This window comes from Chiloscyllium punctatum, chromosome 32 (assembly GCF_047496795.1).
Source record: "Chiloscyllium punctatum isolate Juve2018m chromosome 32, sChiPun1.3, whole genome shotgun sequence".
In the NCBI taxonomy this organism is placed as follows: Eukaryota; Metazoa; Chordata; class Chondrichthyes; order Orectolobiformes; family Hemiscylliidae; genus Chiloscyllium; species Chiloscyllium punctatum.
The window spans coordinates 36,492,939-36,513,927 of record NC_092770.1 but is presented as its reverse complement, the minus strand read 5'-3'; the positions used below and the strand labels follow the sequence as shown (position 1 = coordinate 36,513,927).

Here is a 20,989-nt window from a genome sequence, read left to right as displayed (position 1 = left end):
TTCCAGGAATTCTGTTCTCATGGTTCAAATCATTTTTGATTATTTTCAACATTAAATAATTTGGCTTTTTTTAATTAAAGCCTGGTCTTGTGAGCTTAAAAAAAATGGAATGTGATTAACATTTCAAATGCCAGTGCTGTGAAGCTTTTTTCCCCAAAATTAAACAATGTCAGCTTATTAAATTTATTATAAAATTGCTCGTATGCATTGCTTTAAAATTAATTGACCTCTGATTGTTTGTGAACAAGAAAGACAGGGATACCACCATAATCAGACTTTAAAAACAACAAACTGCATTTACATAACATCTTAATGTAGTAAAACATATAAGATGATTCACAGAAACATTATCAAACAAAATTTAAGTTCAGATCAATAAAATGTTTTGTATCAAGCTTTGTCTTAACAAGTGGTTGTCTGGTTTTTCATCACAGAAATTTAAGAAATTTTTTTGAAAACAGTAATGATATTTAGTTCAGGTCAAAGCTGGAATGATTACTAGACCCTAGTAATCCTATTGCTCAAGGACCAAAGGGCAGTTTGAATCATTTCCACAAACGTAAAATCCTCAGGATGAGTGATGCCACAGAAGCCAAAAGATATGGATCTAACTTTGTACCAATAACTAAGATCATGTTAAAACAGTGGGAATGAGAGACCTTCAAGCCAGCTTTACACAGTCACAGTGTCGATGGTGTACAACATGGCCCATACACCAAGAACACAGTCCAATTTATGAAAAAAAATCAACAGATGAATGCCTAGTAATGTGGAGGAAAAACATTTTTGCAATAAGCAAAAGAAAAACATTAAAATTACTTGGTTTAATTGAAAATGTACATCAATTAACTGAAGAAAGTAAAAGGTGTAGAATCACACCATTATGAGATGTATATAGAAAAGCCATGTGGAAGCTATTAGAGTCATAGCGTCAAAGAGATGTACAGAATGGAACAGATCCTTTGGCCCAACTCATCCATGCTGACCAGAGATCCTAAATTAATCTAGTCCCATTTGTCAGCATTTGCCCCATATCCCTCTAAACTCTTCCAATTCATATACCTATCCAGATGCCTTTTAAATGCTGCAATTGTACCAGCCCCCACTACTTCCTCTGGCAGCTCATTCCCTCTGCTTGAAGACATTGCCCCTTAGGTCCCTTTTTAAATCTTTCCCCTCGCACCCTAAGCCTTTACCTTCTAGTTATGGATCCCAGGGAAAAGACCTTGTCTATTTACTCTATCCATGCCCCTCGTGATTTTATAAACCTCCATCGGGTCACCCCTCAGCCTCCAATGCTCCAGGGAAAACAGCCCCAGCCTATTCAGCTTCTGCCTATAGCTCAAACCCTCCAACCTTGGCAACATCCTTGTAAACCTTTTATTGAACCCTTTCAAGTTTCAAAACATCCTTCTGATAGGAAGGAGACCCGAGGAAGGAGACCAGAATTGCACGCAATATTCCAAAAGTGGCCTAATTAATGTCCTGTACAGCCGCAACATGACCTCCCAACTCCTTTACTCAATGCTCTGACCAATAAAGGAAATCATACCAAACGCCTTCTTCACTATCCTATCTACCTGCGACACGACTTTCAAGGAGCTATGAACCTGCACTCCAAGGTCTCTTTGTTCAGCAACACTCCCCAGGACCTTACCATTAAATGTATAAGTTGCCCCTTAGGTCCCTTTTTAAATCTTTCCCCTTGCACCATAAAACTGTACCTATACCCTGATTTGCCTTTCTAAAATGCAGCACCTCACATTTATCTAAATTAAACTCCATCTGTCACTTCTCGGCCCACTGGTCCATCTGACCATTGTACTCTGAGGTAACCTTCTTCACTGTCCACTGCACCTCCAAGCTTACTATCTCTTTCTCCTATGTTCATATCAAAATCAAATGATGAAAAGCAGTGGACCCAGCACTGATCCTTATGGCACACCACTGGTCACACCCTGTCTTCTATTTTAAGACAGTTCTGTATCCAAATGGCTAGTTCTCTCTGTAACCTTGCTGAATACCTTACTAAGGTCCATATAAATCACGTCCACTGCTCTGCCCTCATCCATTTTCTTTGTTACTTCTTCAACAAACTCAATGAAGTTTGTGAAACACTATTTCCCATGCACAAAGCCATGTTGACTATGTACTGTTGATTTTACTATTTGAGTTTTGTTTCATTAGTTTGAGCCTTTCAAATAACCAATGAAGTGACACCAAATTCAGGTGTCCAATTTGTGAATTGACAAGAAATATATTTTTTGTTAGTGTATGTAGGGTTTCTAAGATGGGCATATTCGTTTCCTTTTAAAAGAAATAAATTTGTTTCTAAACACAAGTAAGTTAGCTTTTAAAAAAATAAATGCGTTTAGGCAGTCCTTTTGGAACAGTGACCTAATCCAGATGTGTTGCAGAGTAGATGACTGTGAACCTGTGGAGTGATAATAGAATCAGATGCTTATATGGCAGTTTTTATGACAGGTAGAGCAAACAGTGAAGGCCATGAGCTTGTCTTCAGTTCAGGATAGTGGAGGATTGAATTTAGTTAATAAAACCAAATGATTTAAAATTTTTAAGACCGTTTGGAGTTGACCTGACTGGGATCAGAAGCAAATTTTCTCTTAAAGGAGGATAAAACAGTTCAGGGAAAACACAGTCACCTCAATGGAAAGGTTTGTTTTGTGAAACTTCGAAACCAAGAGAGTTTGGTTAGAAATCTGCGGTTATTAGAAGTGTAAAAGTTTAGTCTCTTACCATTGTGGATGAATTCATGCTGGTGGATTTGGGAAAAAAAACGCTTCATATAGTCTCCACATTCCACAGCAAACAAACTGTCAGCAGCCAGTTAACTAAACCCAAATTGCCAGAGAAACTCAGCAGGTGTGGCAGTATCTATGGGAAGAAAGCAGAGTGAACATTTCGAGTCCAGTGACTCTTGATCAGAACTGGAGTTTTGCTTTGATAGTGAGCATATGGGCAAGGAGAATCCCAGGGTCTGTTCGTGGTGTCTGCTGAGATACCAGGATATCTTTAGGGGCTATTTTCACAGACCTGTCATCTTTGTTTCCACTTCTGATTTGCTACCGAGGTAGAATTGGTATATTTGGAAGGAAAGACCATCAGAAATGATACCTACTTCATGTTGTATTTGGATAAACCTAAATTGAAAACTTTCCATGTAAGTGTACTAATCTGTAACTAAACCCAAACAAGTTCAGAGATGGAGTGTACTTTCTCTGGATTTGAGTCTCTCCATTGGTTAGTGTAAAAAAAAAACAGGTTGAAGCTTTGTTTCGCTTTACATTTTATATACCGTATTAAAATAATAAAATTTCATTGTGTTGTTAAAGGAAGTCTGCAGTCTCATGTGAATATGTCCCAGTGACTGACAACTATTTTAACTAACTTTTTTTTAAAAAATCTATCAAGCTCTATTTTATTCAGGAATCTGAGTTGTCCAGTAATAAAATTAAGCTAGCATCATGTTAATATAATGCTCCGCAAGATACTTGGTTTCCCAAAAACACTGCAAAATCTCTTGATGTGAAAATTTTAATGTTTATTTTTCTTTGTTAATGTGTTGATTGTGCTTTGTTTAACTTCAATATCTAACATGCTGCACTAAACATATTTGAAGGCAGACTGGAATCAGCTGGGGCAACGCTTATCTTTTAAACCATTTTTATATTTTCCTTCTTAACATCGCAGAACATTTGAGGCAACTGTTCAGCCCCTAAAGATATCCTGGTATCTCAGCAGACACCACAAACAGACCCTGGGATTCTCCTTGCCCATATGCTCACTATCAAAGCAAAACACCAGTTCTGATCAAGAGTCACTGGACTCGAAATGTTCACTCTGCTTTCTTCCCATAGATACTGCCACACCTGCTGAGTTTCTCTGGCAATTTCTGCCTTTTTTTCAAAGCATATGATTTGTTTATGTGCAAAACCAATGGGGCAGTTACAGATTAGTACACTCACATGGAAAGTTTTCAATTTAGGTTTATTCAAATACAACATGAAGTAGGTATCATTCCTGATGGTCTTTCCTTCTGAATATACCAATTCTACCTCGGTAGCAAATCAGAAGTGGAAACAAAGATGACAGGTCTGTGAAAACAAACAGTTACGTGGCTCAACAGGAAATGTGACAGAGTTTTCAGAACATTATTGGGTTGGACTAGAATCCAATCCATTCTTATACACATATTTTAGTTTTCAAAATATATTTATATATTCGCTTTTCTTTTATCTTTCATTCAATTTTAAAACACTTAATTTTAGAAGGAAAATTCCAAATGCTATTTATTATGCATTTTATGGTTATTATTCTAAATATTTTTCAATTTTTCCTTCTGATGCTGTGCTCTCACAGTTGGATTAATTGTGGAGTTATAAGTCAGCCTTGTGATAGTACATTCCAATGTAAATTGGTGAATAATTTGTCAGTGTTTTCATAAATATGATGTTTAGTTTCAGGTCTTGTATCTACTGTTGAACAGAGAACAAAATAACCTGCAGAACACCATGATGTGGAGGTGCCAGTGGTGAACTGGGTGGACAAAATGAGAAACCACACAACATCAGGTGATAGTCCAACAGGTTTATTTGAAATCAGAAGCTTTTAGAGTGGAGCCACTTCAGGGGCTATGTTCCAAAAGGTTGTGATTTCAAATAAACCTGATATTGTGTGACTCCTGACTACAAAACGCTAGCTTCACTCAATTGCCAGTCAATGACCATTTCCAATAACAGAGCATCTAACCATCTTTTTGGCATTACTATCACCAAATTCTCAATATCCTAGTGGTTGCTATCAATCAGAGACCACATTGGACCAGCCAAAAGAATGGTTGCAAAAACAGGTCAGAGAATGGATTCTGCAGCAAGTAACTCACATACTGACTTCCCAAAATGCATCCACCATCCACAAAGCACTGGTTAGGAGTGTGATGGCATATTTCTCCATTTGCCTGAATGAATGCAGCTCCAATCTCCAAGAAACTCAACATCTTACATAAAGGGCCTTTTTCCACACTGTAGGGAATCTAATCTAGTCTAATATATAAGCAGCTGACTCAACTGGCAACCCATTCACCAACTTTCACTCCCTCTACTACCAATATGCAACGACAGCAGTGTGTACCATTGTTAGATGCATTGGGAAAACTCACCAAAGCTCTTTCAATAGTACTTTCCAAACTCAAGATTTCTACTCGTAGGAGGACAAAGGCTGCAGCTGCATGAGAACAATACCACCCACACATTTCCCTCCAAGCATCCACTATCCTGATTTGGAAATGCTTCACTGTTCCTTCCCTGTTGTGGGGTAAGTCTATCAGGCTGAAAAAGTGGGAAGTCAACTTAATTAGCTAGGTTGATGGCAGACCTACCCAACCAGGCTTCAATAAAATTCTGTTTGGGAAGACCCAAGTTCAACCTTGTTATTTTGGCTTCAGTTGAGGCCCTGAGTGGTCAATTAATGACTTCAGCTCCAGATGGGAAGAGGAGGAGTTGGCCAACTTGACTGGTAACCCAATACAGGCAGGCAGAAGAGTGATTCATGCAAGACCAAGGGACTGGACCCAGGACAGGCCACTGAGAGCAACTTCCATTCCCTTGATTCTGACCCCTCTCCCTGTGACCTACCCAACCCCAGAAACACCACCACTCTACCCTAAACAAAACTTCCCTTTCCTGACGGTGATACTCCATATTTGTTGTGGTTCTGTTCGCCGAGCTGGGAATTTGATACTCCATCTTGGGAATCAGGTTCGGGGTGGGGCTGTCCTTGCAGCAACTACAACCTCTGCTGTTAGGCTGCCTCTGACTAGCTACAGCTCCAGTTGGGCAGGTCATCCTGGTCTGCAGTTTTCATACCTGCAATGAGCCTATCAGCTACTTGATCGCTAGAAGATATGATAGATTTGTTAACAGAGAGAAAAAAGACAGTACTACTTGGACGTGAATGTAAAGGAGTGCTATTTTGAAGTGTACATGAAGAGTAGGACTAGTATGTACCATTTGCAAGTTTTACTGGTCTTTCCTTCTGCACACCTCATTTTACCATCAGTTTCCCTCCTGCTTCAGACCTAATTGAGAAATGGGGAAATCACAGCACTAGGTCAAAATCCTGAAAGCCCCTCTCTAACAGCACTCTGGGTGTACCTACACCACATATACTGCAGAGGTTCAAGAAGGTGGCTTACCACCATCTTCTCAAAGGCAATTAGAAACAGCAATAAATGCTGGCCTTGCCAGCGATGTTTACATCCTGTCAGTAGAATGTTTAAAAACCACAACATAATTACTTTTACATGGATTTGTGAAGATGCTTAGCACTGACATTCTCATATTAAACCTGTTTTAACTTTTACAGTTATAATCTCAAACTATACTGATTGGGTATAGTTTGAGACTGACTCTTTTGGTAGGCAGCATTAGCAAGTCACATTTTGATCTTATTGGCATCTGTCTAGATATTTTACATATCTTTAGCTGGAATACTGTGTATCTGATTCCATTGACAGACATCACAAAATAACACCATTTCATATTATTAGCACCAGTGAAGACATTGCCACAGGTTGCTTGATTGTTGCGTAGCAACCACAACAAGGTGCTAATAATGTGCACTGAATAGTAGTGATCATGCTGTGTGATTGCTCAACCTATGAAACAACGTACAATTAGGCTCTTACCTGGGGAGAATAAGTGGTCAAAATGTTTATTACTGAATTTACAATAACTAAGTTATCAAACTTGTTTTAATTGAAATAACTTTTAATAGGATATCCTGCATCAAAAATTCAGCAACAGTGAATGCATTACAGATAGAGTCATAGAGATGTACAGCACGAAAACAGACCCTTCAGTCCAACTCGTCCATGCTAATCAGATATCCCAACCTAATCTATTTGCCAGCACTTGGCCCATATCCCTCCAAACCCTTCCTATTCATATACACATCCAGATGCCTTTTTAAATGCTATAATTTTACCAGCCTCCACCACTTCCTCTGGCAACTCATTCCATACATGCACCACCCTCTGGGTGAAAAGGTTGCCCCTTAGGTCCCATTTATATCCTTTCCCTCTCACGCTAAACCTATGCCCTCCAATTCTGGACTCCTCCACCCCAGGGAAAAGACTTTGTCTATTTATCCTATCCATGCTCCTCATGATTTTATAAACCTCTGAGGTCACCCCTCAGCCTTCGACGCTCCAGGGAAAACAGCCGCATCCTATTCAGCCTCTCCCTATAGCTCAAATCCTCCAACTCTGGCAACATCCTTGTAAATCATTTCTGAACCCATTCAGGTTTCATAACATCTTTCTGATAGGAAGGAGATTAGAATTGCATGCAATATTCCAAAAGTGACCTAACCAACATCCTGTACAGCCGCAACATGACCTCTCAACTCCTGTACTCAATGTTCTTACCAATAAAGGAAAGCATACCAAATGCCTTCTTCACTATCCTATCTATCTGTGACTCTACTTTCAAGGGGCTATGAACCAGCACTTCGAGGTCTCCTTGTTCAGCAACACTCCCTAGGACCTAACCATTAAGTGTTTAAGTCCTGCTAAAATATGCTTTCCCAAAATACAGCACCTGGCATTTACCTAAATTAAACTCCATCTGCCACTCCTCAGCCCATTGGCCCATCTGATCAAGATCCTGTTGTAATTGGAGGTAACCTTCTTTGCTGTCCACTACACTTCCAATTTTGGTGTCATCTGCAAATGTGCTAACTACATCTCCTATGCTCATATAAGTGATTTGGATATAAATGACAAAAAGTAGTGGACCCAGCACCAATCCTTCTGGCACTCCACTGGTCACAGACCTCTACTCTGAAAAACAACCCTCCACCACCACCCTCTGTCTTCTACCTTTGAGCCAGTTCTGTATCCAAATGGCTAGTTCTCCCTGTATTCCATGAGATATAACCTTGCTAACCAGTCTACCATGGGAACCTTGTCGAACTACTTACTGAAGTCCTAATAAATCACATCCACCGCTCTGCCCTCATCAACCATCTTTGTTACTTTTTCAAAAAACTCAATCATAGCTAGATCATCAAATTAAAACTAAGATGCATGATTCTATGAATCTCCAAGATATTTAATTTGGATGTCAAGAAGTAGACTTTCTGCTATTTCCACATCATTCCCCATCTCTGCCCTTGTCACTTCCATATTTTATTCCACATTTTGCAGGCCTTCTGTCAGCTACCCTTCATCAACTTAAGTTTATCTCAAGCAAAGCAGATCTCATTCATACTACAATAGATTTGTCTATTGTCTGTTTATTTACTGGTCTGCATAAAGTTGTTATTCCTGAACCATTTATTTTGACATCCTTATCCTTTCCGTCAAAGTCACCATAGCCTCACTTTTTCCTGCCTCCTCAAAGTTCATTATATTGAATAACGTTCTCTCACCATCTCCTGCATCAGTGCATCTTTCCTCTTGCTATTCCTCTGCAAAGCACCTTGAGAAATATTGTAGGTGACAAGTGCAGTATCAAAACAAGTTTCTGTTGTCAAATTTCATTGTGGATTAGGAAACAATAGATTCAAAACAAACAATTCCCAAGAGAAAACCAGATTTTCTCCTCAAAGCAGTAAATGTGTAAACAGATTCCCAGAAAATAAACACAATTGCTTCATGATTCCTTTAAATCATCCCACTTACTCTCTTATTTCTTAGATAAATCTCTATCCTTCAGAGACAGGTCTCCCATTCCACAACATCAATAATGGATGGTATGTTCGAGCTCTGTTCATATAAGTCAACAAGTTGTATTTATATAGCAATTTTAATGTAGGAAATCATCCAAAGGCAGCTCAGATGAGCATTATGAGACAAAAGTTGACATTGGGTCAAAGAATGATACATAGGACAAATAGCCGAAAGTTTGGTCAGAAGAGGTAGGATTTAATGAATACATAAAGAGGAGAAGGAAGTCATAGGCTCCTCCTTTTGGAAAATATTGGTGAGGTAATGGAACAGGACTATGAAAGATGGAGGAACATAGAACTTTGGAAGATTGCAAGTCAGAGCAGATCTAAATCACAAAGGTGTTTGAACATTAAGTCTAGAAGTTTTCCTGCGGAGGTGCTCTGTACAGAAGCAAGAACAGAGGATTTTTCTTTACTTGTTCATGGATGCGAACATTAGACCGAAGACCTAGTTAGCCAGAGGGCAGATAAGGGCCAACCACATTGCCATGGGTCTGGAATCACATGAAGGTGAGACCTGATAAGGAGAGAATTTCTTTCCAAAAGGACAAATATCTGGTTCACTAATGGCTAAATAGCGATCATTAGATTAGTTTATCTTTTTTATTCCAGATGTTTTATTGAATTCAAGTTTCTCAGACTGCCATGCAGGAATTGACCCTATGCCCTCATAACATTAGTCCAGTGTTCTGGATTACTAGACCACTGACCTTCCGACTATGCCACTGCCTTCCCTTGAGGAGGACGTTAGTATTATGTGATTTAAGCTCGAATTTTGACTGAGCTTAACAGAAACCTACAAAGTCTTCATTTTAGGCTAACAAAGACTTCGGGCATTCACTGTTTAATCATTACCCCATATGAAAACTCACAAATTAGAGTATGAAACCTTTGCATCATTCAGAACTAAAGGGTCAGACTTTTGTGTCAAAGGCAGGAATTGAAAGGTGCATTCAATTTGTAGAGCCACCACAAATTTAAGCTTGCAGTGAAGCATTGGCTTTTCACAGGGTTAGAGCATTGACAATCCTAGAAATGGGTCTGCCACCAATTAATGGGCAGGAATAGCAACAGGTCATCAGAGAAGTGAACAGCAGTGATCGTTGTGGCTGCTGTCTATGTCTGGTCTTAAAAAAATTATCTTTACCTTTAAAGTGGTCATGACAAGCTGCAAGCTGGGACCAAGGATAAGGTAGGAAAAAGGTAGGTTAGTGAAATTTCATCACTGCTAAGCACGTTTTGTGCAGGCTTCCATCTTTTTTTCAAATTAATAAAATCCTGCTGCCACCCCTTTTCCCACCTAGTTTGCAACAACTTCAGAGTACTCCTAATAGCCAACAAACTGCATGAAACTCTTGGAAGATCATTCAATGAGCTACATAATGACCTCAATCCATCTAATTAATGAGGCAGTCAGTTTAATTTCCTGCCTGTCCTTCGTACATTGCTGTCCTTAGGAAAGATAGGAGCACAGATTGCCATGGGTCTGGAATCACATGAAGGTGAGACCTGATAAGGAGAGAATTTCTTTCCAAAAGTACAAATATTTGGTTCACTAATGGCTAAATAGCGATCATTAGATTAGTTTATCTTTTTTACACAAGCCATTGACATCATACCTCGTTTCTGTCTTAATACTGCTTAGGAAAATTTGGCCGCATGTTTTTATTGGCTAATAAGTTTAAAAGGTGAAATATTGTCTTGACTGCAAAACCCAAGTAATTTAATATGCATTTTTTATGTTATTTGCACATGTGTTCTGATGCATTCTCTTTAACATATTAATAGAAAATCATTGGTCCCACTGCTCAGGGTAATATAGATTTCAGGTGATTTACAAGGTAAGGAATATGATATTTAACAGAACACACTGGTCATTATGTTCCCTCTTCTACACAGAAAATAGACCAAGAGGATGATCACCAGCCTGATTTAAAACATGTCTGAATTTCACTTTCCATTAGTTGACAAAAAGGTATTGTGCAAATAGATGGTGAAAATGTCTGCTCCATTAGAAGATAAAGCACCAAAAACAAAACAAAATTCCCCATTTACAGTTCCTAACAGTGTTTTTTCAGGCAATTTCATCAAAACACCTCTGTGCTCACTTTCCTCCAAACCCCAGTAAAATGCTTGCTTATTTTTTGGTTTACACTTGTCATGAAGAGTTTACACTTGAACCATTAATCCATCTTTTCTCCTTACAGATGCTGAGACAGTTGTGCATTTTGAATGTGTTTTTTAAAAATTGTACAAGCATAACTGGAGTAAAAGAGTGACTAGAGTAAGATTATAATCACTTATTTTGTAATTCAAAATTCTGATAAAAGCAATATTGTCAGATTTCCTAGTGTGTAACAACAAAAACAGATCACTACTATATTCCTTTCAGTTAATAAAATTCTGTAGAAGCTAATGCAGGCTTTCGTACATTATAATGTTGGAGAAAGTGCAATATTGAACATATGAAAGAGTGTTTTTGATCATTGAAGATTATTGACTCAATTAACATTATTAACAGTACAAGTTAATCAAACACAGGATTCTACACATTCAGATATACTTCTTAGATTAGATTAGATTAGATTAGATTGCTTACAGTGTGGAAACAGGCCCTTCGGCACAACAAGTCCACACCCACCCACCGAAGTGCAACACACGCAAACACATTCCCCTTTTTTTACCCCTTCACCTAACACTATGGGCAATTTAGCATTGCCAATTCACCTAACCTGCACATTTTTGGACTGTGGAAGGAAACCGGAGCACCCAGAGGAAACCCACGCAGACACGGGGAGAATGTGTAAACTCCACACAGTCAGTCGCCTGAGGCGGGAAATGAACCTGGGTCTCTGGCGCTGTGAGGCAGCAGTGCTAACCACTGTGCTACCATGCCGCCCAAATACATGTACATCCTGTCCCTCAGGATTCCCTCCAACAACTTGCTCACCACCGACGTCAGGCTCACTGGTCTATAGTTCCCTGGCTTTCCTTACCATCCTTCTTAAACAGTGGCACCATGTTAGCCAACGTCCAGTCCTCCAACACCTCACCTGTGACTATCGATAATACAAATATCTCAGCAAGAGGCCCAGCAATCACTTCTCTAGGTTCCCACAGAAGTCCTGACATTTCAATGGAATTTAGTTTAAAAAGATGAACTCTGTTTTGTGAAAAGTCAATGGTTTGGGGAAACACAAAATCCTCTGCCAAATGCTCTGATGTATAAATGAATACTGTAAAGAAAGTAATATTGATTGTTTAGATTACTTATAGTGTGAAAACAGGCCCTTCGGCCCAACAAGTCCACACTGACCTGCCGAAGCGCAAACCACCCAGACCCATTCCCTTACATTTACCCCTTCACCTAACACTACGGGCAATTTAGCATGGCCAATTCACCTAACCTGCACATTTTTGGATTGTGGGAGGAAACCGGAGCACCCGGGGGAAACCCACGCAGATACATGTATTTGGCCGGCACGGTGGCACAGTGGTTACTTCTGTTTACTTTTTTAGAAGTTTGTACCTATAGCATAAATATATCTATGTATGTTTACTCAATACAAATTAACTATGCAAATGTATATATACAAAGCTAAAGCATTTCTAAATGTATGGATACATGGCTTTACGTTGCCTAATGAAGTTTTTTTTTGTTTATTGTAGGTGATCCAATGTTATTTTCATGATGTTCAGGAAAAATGAGCAGACCATAGAAGAATAAATGAGGCTCAGAATATATTTACAGAATTTTCTGAGAGATTATCCCAGTTTATCACTTTCACAGTATCAAGGATTGAACAGCCTTAAATGCATGGCATCTTTGGACAGGGTAATTGAAAGTTTACTACTTTCTTTCAAGGACAAAAATCTGCCACTCACATGGAATATATGAGACAGAAATGTTCAGTGCTTGATAACAAATGATCTGGTGATTAAACTGAACAGAAGTAATTGCAGAATCCTTAAACAACTATTATTGGGCACAGGCAACCATTCCATGATGAAGGACACATCGCTCAATGCCTGTGTTTTTATTGGGCTTGCAATCACTGCACTAGTACAAACGGTAGGAAGAAACATGGACTGTCCGAAATCATGTATTTGTGAAATCAGACCATGGTTCACGCCAAGATCTATTTATATGGAAGCTCCTACAATGGAATGCAATGATCTAAACTTGGCTTCACTTCCTCCAAAAATACCAGCTGAGACCCAAGTTTTGCTACTGCAAAGTAACAACATTTCAAAAATCGAGAACAAAATAGACTATTTGGTTAACCTTACAGAAATAGATTTATCTCAAAACAATTTTTTATCAATCCGTGATATCAACCTGGGAAAAATGCTTCAGCTAATGTCACTGCACCTGGAGGAAAATAAGCTCACAGAGTTACCTGACAACTGTTTGCTTGGACTCAGCAACCTACAGGAACTTTATGTTAATCATAACCAGATTTCCAGAATTGCAATGGGAGCCTTTATAGGTCTTAATACTCTTCTCAGATTGCACCTTAATTCCAACCTATTAACAACGGTTAAAAGCAACTGGTTTGAAGCTATCCCAAGCTTAGAGATTCTAACAATAGGGGAAAATCCCATCACTAAAATTCAAGAGATGAGCTTCAAACCCCTCATCAATCTGAGAAGTTTGGTTTTGGCAGGAATTAAGCTTTCAGAACTGGGGGACAATACATTAGTTGGCCTAAACAATTTAGAAAGCATCTCTTTTTATGACAACAGACTTATCACCGTGCCCCATGCAGCTCTTCAGAAAGTTCCAAATCTCAAATTCTTGGATTTGAATAAAAATCCTATTCAGAGAATACGGCAAGGAGATTTCAGAAATATGTTGCACTTGAAAGAGTTAGGCATTAATAATATGGCAGAATTGGTTTCTATTGACTGTCTTGCTCTCGACAATTTGCCTGAACTAACAAAAATTGAAGCAACAAACAACCCAAAACTATCGTATATCCATCCAAACGCATTCTACAGAGCTCCCCAACTTGAAACATTAATGCTTAACAGCAACGCACTTAGCGCTCTCTACAGAGGCACAGTGGAATCTTTACCCAAACTGCAGGAAGTCAGCATTCATAGCAATCCAATCAGATGCGATTGTGTCATTCGTTGGATTAACATGAACAAAACACACATTCGATTTATGGAACCACAGTCTTTGTTTTGTTTTGACCCACCTGAATTTAAAGGTCAGCATGTCCGAGAGATTCCCTTCCGAGAAATGACAGATATGTGCCTTCCGTTAATAGCATCAGGAAGTTTCCCTTCTGCTCTAAATGTAAGCAGTGGGAGCTCAGTATCTCTACACTGTCGAGCTACAGGACTACCAGAGCCTGAAATCTACTGGATCACACCATCGGGTGATAAACTTCTGCCTAACACTGCAACCAATAAATACAACATGCAACTTGAAGGAACACTGGATTTATTTCATATAAGCAACAATGAAACAGGCTTGTATACTTGTGTGGCCCACAATCTGGTTGGAGCAGATTTGAAGACAGTTCTTATCAGAGTGAATGGCTCACTTGCACAATCCATGAATGAATCACTGAATATCAAAATAAAAAATGTGGCATCATATTCTATCTTAGTGTCTTGGAAGGCTGTTTCCAACTGTATGTCATCAAATATCCAATGGTCTGCCAAAGCGAATTCTGACAGCCCCCAACTTACGTATACAGCCAGAGTTCCAATAGATATACGTACATATAATCTAACGCATTTGAACCCGTCGACTGAGTATGAGGTATGTGTTCACGTAACTAACCTTCATCAACAAACTGAAAAGAAATGTATCAATGTCACAACAAATGGATTGGACTTGGCTGTAAAATCAAATGTACAAACTACAACCTCAGCACTTGTGGCTGTCCTTGGTGCAATCTTTGGTGTCATTAGCATGACATGTCTCTGCTCTTATGTGACTTGGAGGATGAAGTATAATTCTGGCCACAGCTGTTCAGGAAAGTACATGCCGAGGCAAGCAATATTTCCATTAAACAACTTCTACCCTCCAATTATCAATATTTGGGACACAGCAAAAGAGAAGAAAGGACCACTGGAAGTTAAAGCCACGGTAATAGATGTATCAGCAAGTTGTTCATAAATTGGTGATATTTTAAAATGCCAGTTACAACTGGACTGCTTTTAAACGTTGGATACAAAAGAAGAAGAAAAAAAAGCACAGGCCCTGCTCACAATACTTGCAGGAAATGGGAGGAGACCCCTCTTCTGTACTGTACATGCTGTACGATGGACAGACATACACCAAACTAATAAAGACAAGACAAAGATGTGGATTGGTGAGAGTGTCCTTGTAAGAATTACAACTTTCAAAAGAAACAATCACCAGCCAATATAAGTTGTAACAGCCTAACTTCTATTCTATTAATGTTAAACTGCTCACTACAGTCAAAAGATATGGTACAATGGCACAGTGATGCTAAGTAAAGGTTAAAAGTATTTTTCCTGTATTTAACTATGTAATGTGTAAAGTAGTGGACTGTAATAGTGGTCTCCAAGCAATACCTCCTGTCCTGTTTTACACAATACTTTAGCTGACAGTTGTTTAGAAGGTGGGCAGTTTAAAATAGAATGCCAGATGTGGTGTTATTGAATGGATACAATCCGTTAGAGTAGATCACACAGTGAATAAAATCAGTATGTGAAATTGATTTTTTGGAACAAAATTAACATTTTTGAATAAACTTGCCATTATGTCTGGTTTTCTTTTAAATTCAAGTGTTATAAATATTTTTCTGAACGGAAAGTGCGTTATCAGTGACCACAATAAGTTTTTTTTATGCAAAGAGATAAACAGGAATTTCAGTTTCACCTAATTAGCAGATATTTCTGCATGAGTGTCTGACTTGTGCCTGGTTTTGTTTGATCTTCAGGTGAAATGAGGTTTTTTTTTCATTTACTGAACTTCATCCGCATTTCAAACTAATTTTGGCTTTACTCATGAAATCGAACAGCAGAAATATGCCTTCCTTAATCAGCAATTTTCCAAAATCATACATTTTCATAAATATCATTTCAAGATCTAACACTGCAATTTTATCTAATTATTACAGTCAGGGAGGTTTTCTTCAGATTCAGAGTGCCATTACATTATTGGAGAAATTAAAACTGAAGCAATATGGGGAAGTAGCTTCCAAAATGTCTGGTAATACTGCTGATTTGTATCTTTACAATGCTAATGTCTTTTCCACACCAAAAAAAAACTGAGAAAATTGATAAATCACCATCACACACAATGTGACACTCGAATTTATCAGGTAGGCTTGTTCATGCATCACCACAGATTTCAGCACCTTGGACAAAGCTTCTAGTGCTAGGCGATTTGTCAAAGGCAAGAGATTTGAAATACAACCCATTACAATGCAGGTATTGAACAGATCAGCAGGAACCTACTCATATATCTAACATTCTCCTCTAATTCTCTCTTAAGTTTAGTAGCCATTAATAGTGGAGTTCAAAAGTTACAAAATGTCATCTGTTTGATGAACCACTTTTATAAGTAAAACAGGGCACTGCAGTAAAAATATTCAATGACAATCACTTCAAATTACCAAAGATTTATATTGACAAAAAAATAGACTTTACAAAATTGCATTGTTTTATAAGATAGAAATAAGCAAAGCTCATGCAAATTATATTTGTAAATGTAGAGAGAAGTGACAGAGGAATGGGACTTTCTACAAATAAAAACACAGACATTAGTTTCTGAATGACTTCAAATTTACAGAGGATAGAATTTGGGAGGATGGCCGGAAATGTTTTGGAATAGTTGAGTCTAGAGGAAATAAAGGAATGGATGAGGATTTCAGCAGCAAATAAGCTGAGACAGAGTGAAGTCAGGCTATTGCATGGAGGTTAAAAAAAAGGAGTCATGGTGATGGTGCAAATAAGAGGTCTAAAGTTCATCTTGGGATCAAAGGTGACCCCAAGATTATGAACTGACTTAACGCATTGACTTAATCTCAAACTATTATCATCAGAGAGATGGTGTCAGTAGCTAGAAAATGGTGTTTGGAATGCAGATGGAAAACATTAGTCCACCCAATATTTAATTGGAGGAAATTTCTGCTCTTTTGGCACTGGATGATGTGCTAGCAGCCTGATGACTTCGCAACAGTGGAGGAGTCGAGGGAGTTGGTGCTGAGGTAAAGCTGGCAGTTGTCAGCATAAATGTGAAAGCTAAATGAGCTAAACATTCACCCAAAGGCACAGACAGAGAAAAATAGTAAGAGTGGGGCACAAGTAGAAAATGATTTATTTTTATTTTTGTCTGTGCAAACATAGACATGAGCAACAATTATATAAAATGACTGTTTTCAAATATCAAGAAAGCCCAGAGTGATAACTGATTATCAACACAACTGTTTTCACTCACTGCTGGTATTTATGAACTTATAATCCAGTAAGAGTCACCTTCTTAGAAAAAGGAGAGGAATACGTCATGAAAAACTCTTAAGTTATTACAATTGATGAAGCAAACTGTTGTTCATTGAAGGCCAATATCTTTTAGCATCAGATCAGAAATTTATTAAGAAAATTTGAATTGGGTCCTAATGTATATAATAGGTTTTGCTTGATGGATTCTGTATGATCTAAACCAAGATTATGCAAGGCATAATTATGTATATAAATAATACATAAAATACTAAAAAAAAGATAAATGATTCAAGTAAGATAAATAATATGGTACTGATATAACAATCTATGTGCCTTCTCAAAATTAAATTTACTTACACAAATAAGTAGTGTAAATAATTAATCAGGACAAGCTCCTTTCTGAATTTCAGTCAATTATATGAATCAAACAAAACATCATTTTACAACGAAGGCATAATTTTAAAAGAAATCATGTGTAAGTTTTGAATATAGATTTTCAAGAGTCTTGTATTCCTTTGTTTGAAACATGGGAGACAATATATGTAACCACTGAAAACCAGTGAATGACAATATAATATCACTTTGAGGAGGTAGCTGAAGGAATATGGAAATATTATGCTTAGAAATCTGATTTGCAATCATATTTGTCAAGTGTTGAATAATTCATCAGTTAATTATGTGAATAGCACTAGAGTCACAATGTCCACATTGCATTTCACATAGTAACTTTATTATTGTTTTAGTAATTATCTTGCAGTTAAAATTATAGAAATCAATTAATAAAAATGAAAGTTGTGAATAAAAAGATTGAAGAATTATAACAGCAGATATATATATATATAATGTAAATAAGCACAGATCATGTTACTTACTGTTTAAGTTGACTTCATTCATTAAAGTTGCAGTTTTCTCAGCACCAAAATACTTGCTTAGACCTATAACCAACTACACATTTAGGATTGTACATGACAATATATTTTGTTATATGCAAGGTGCATGGGATCAAGTGGGCAAAACAGGCCATTGTGCCAACAAGATGCAAGGGAGTGTTAGGCAAGACAAGACCACACACACCACAATGCAAATGGAAACCAACAAAGAAACAGATGTTCCTGTATTGACAAGAGTGGTTCACATTTTATACATTACATACAAATTGGCTCCCTCCTTCAGAATGATTCAAAGGGCATTTTATTTAATGCAATCTACAGTAATTACTCTTCCATGAGTTTGAAAAATTCAAATTCTTCAATCTGAGAAGTTACAGTTGTACTTACTATTGTTAAGTACTGCTCCATAATACTCAAATGCTATGCCCTATCATCCATAATTTCTCAAGCAACAGAGATTTGTAACATAAACCTTTTTACTTCTATCTGCCAATTAAATAATTTTGAAAACTAAATACAGCAACGCAACTTCTGAATATATTTCAATATAGTGAATAGTCTGCTTACCTCTTTAACAGCTAAAATATGCAAACTGGATTTCTTTAAATGTCTCAACTTGTAAAAAATTGCAATTTGAAAAGGCAGCTTGGTTGCTCAGTAAAGAGACTTACTAATAATAAGTTCCACTGCAAAATAGTATGAAGTTTATTTACACTGGTGACTTATCTTATACTAAGCTCAATTTTGCTTAGTCACTGAAGCAGCTGGCAAAGCAAAAGCAGGGTTTTCCCACAGATAGCAATGATGAAAACTTCCAGGAGACCATTCGCAAAAAGCCATGACCTATATTTCAGTTGTGAATGGAAAATACTGCAAAATGAAAAATTCTTGTTCATGTTGATTGACTATTAAGGAAATAACTTCTTTTGATTTAATGCACATTTACATTTTCTGAACTCCAAATAATTTAGTGTATTGAACACAGTTATATCCAAGCATTGGATGTAAACTAATTCTATATTTGTAGTTGCAACATGGTATACACTTATATTTATAAGCAGCATATAATCACATTTTCTTTCATTATTCAGCTTCCTGAAGTTCTTATGCCCAATGAAAGGAAAGGCAAATTACCCTGTCTTTGTCTCTCCATGAACACTGACTCAGAGGTACATGAGATCAGCCCAATACAGTTTTAAAATCTCTTCTCACTGATAGATAAGCAGTTAATAATTCAGACGAAAACAAATTACTTCACAAACATGATATAAGCTATCCTAAATGATGTTTGAAAAATGGTTTCTGTGATTCAAAGATATAATTATACAGTATTTTACTGTGTTATCCAGAAACAAATTGACAAACAGGTGCAAGATTTGAAAACTAAAAGTTCAGTAAAACATTTTCTTTGGTTACATGACTCATGCAAAAGGGTTAAACACAGAAACAGGAGTAGGCCATTCAGCCCCTCATGCCTGTTCCATCATTCAATGAGATCATGGCTGATCTATGGCCAAACTCCATATAGCTATTTTTGGCCCATATCCCTTAATACCTTTGCTCAACAAAAGTTTCTCTGGCTCAGATTTAAAATTAACAACTAATTTAGCATCAACTGCCATTTATGGAAGAGAGTTCCAAAAATGTACCAGCCTGTGTGTGTATAAGTGCTTCCTAATATCTCTCCTGTGATCCTAATTTTTAGGCTATGATCCCTAGTTCTATAATCTAAAACATGGAAATATTATGTACCATGTCTTTTCCTGTTAATATTTTGAAGACTTCCATCAGATCATCCATTAAAATTCTGAATTCTAGAGAAAATAGGTTTAATTTGTATAATTTCTCATAACTTAACCACTGGAGTCCAGGTATCATTCTTGTAACTCTACATTTTTATCGCTTCAAGGACAATATATCCATCCTAAAGTAGAGTGCCCAGATCTGCTCACAGTACTATAAATTAACCCTAAGCTGAGCAGTAACTACCATGAAAACGGCATTCCGGCACTTAATGCCAAACTCATGACAATACAGAGAAAAAACATTACGTCTTTGATGTAATGTTTCCACCAGGACATCGAGATCTCCTTCAGGTAATCCAATTTTCAGATAATTGGTATTCGGATAATCGAGTTCCTCTAGTATGTGTATATATGTATACACCTGCAAGACCTGTTCACACTAAGTTACAAAACTAAAAAATTTAAAATATAGTTGTGTCCTTGAGTAAAATACGATTCCCTCAAGGCACTTTCACATGTGTTAGTCAAACTTTGCATTAACCTGAGTCGTGACACAATGATAAAACTGTAAACCCATGACCATACTTTGACCAGAATTGTATGTTTTTCTTCCTTATAGAAACTGTTTACAACTATCTATTTGAGTTAGTTGTAGACTCAAATAGATTGACTCTCTCAAACTTAATTTATAATTGTAATTAATTTAAGTTTCACTAGTAAAGTGGACTACAAAAACTTATAAATATATATTTAATATATATTTCTTCAAACTACATTTTTTTACCATCCTAGTTATCTTTTGGTTTTTGCACTCTGAACGACACAAACTTGATGCTCTGACATTCTCACATTCTTTCTTCTTGCTATTATTCTGTTCTTTCACAACCGAAGCACTTGCCAATGAAGCACATTGGCACAAAGTTGGAATACTGAACACTTAATCTGTGTTAAATTTCAGAGATACACCCAAGCACAAGTAAGACTGTTCACATTGGTTATTTGAATTTAAGCTCCCTGGACTAGGGTAATTGAAATATGTTCCAACAGTGTATGCTTTAATGGGCAAACTAATACTCTACAGGTGAGTACAGATTTGAACTGGAGACTCAAAAGAAGAGATGAGTTTCACACATAGTCAATATTTGGTTAATCAAAAGCGAAATGCTAAAATAT

General features: G+C 37.4%; 2 protein-coding genes across 8 annotated transcripts in view; one reads left to right on the top strand and one right to left on the bottom strand.

The window, feature by feature from the left end:
- Window positions 1-15,517, top strand: part of LOC140458057 (leucine-rich repeat neuronal protein 3-like) — a 49,801-nt gene extending 34,284 nt beyond the window's left edge. The window contains exon 2 of the mRNA XM_072552090.1: window positions 12,421-15,517. Within this exon, the coding sequence (XP_072408191.1) occupies window positions 12,755-14,887 (2,133 nt within the window). The 5' untranslated portion in view covers window positions 12,421-12,754 and the 3' untranslated portion in view covers window positions 14,888-15,517. The remainder of the gene's footprint in view (window positions 1-12,420) is intronic.
- Window positions 1-20,989, bottom strand: part of immp2l (inner mitochondrial membrane peptidase subunit 2) — a 531,344-nt gene that overhangs the window by 291,542 nt on the left and 218,813 nt on the right. The gene's annotated exons all lie outside the window — the stretch shown is intronic.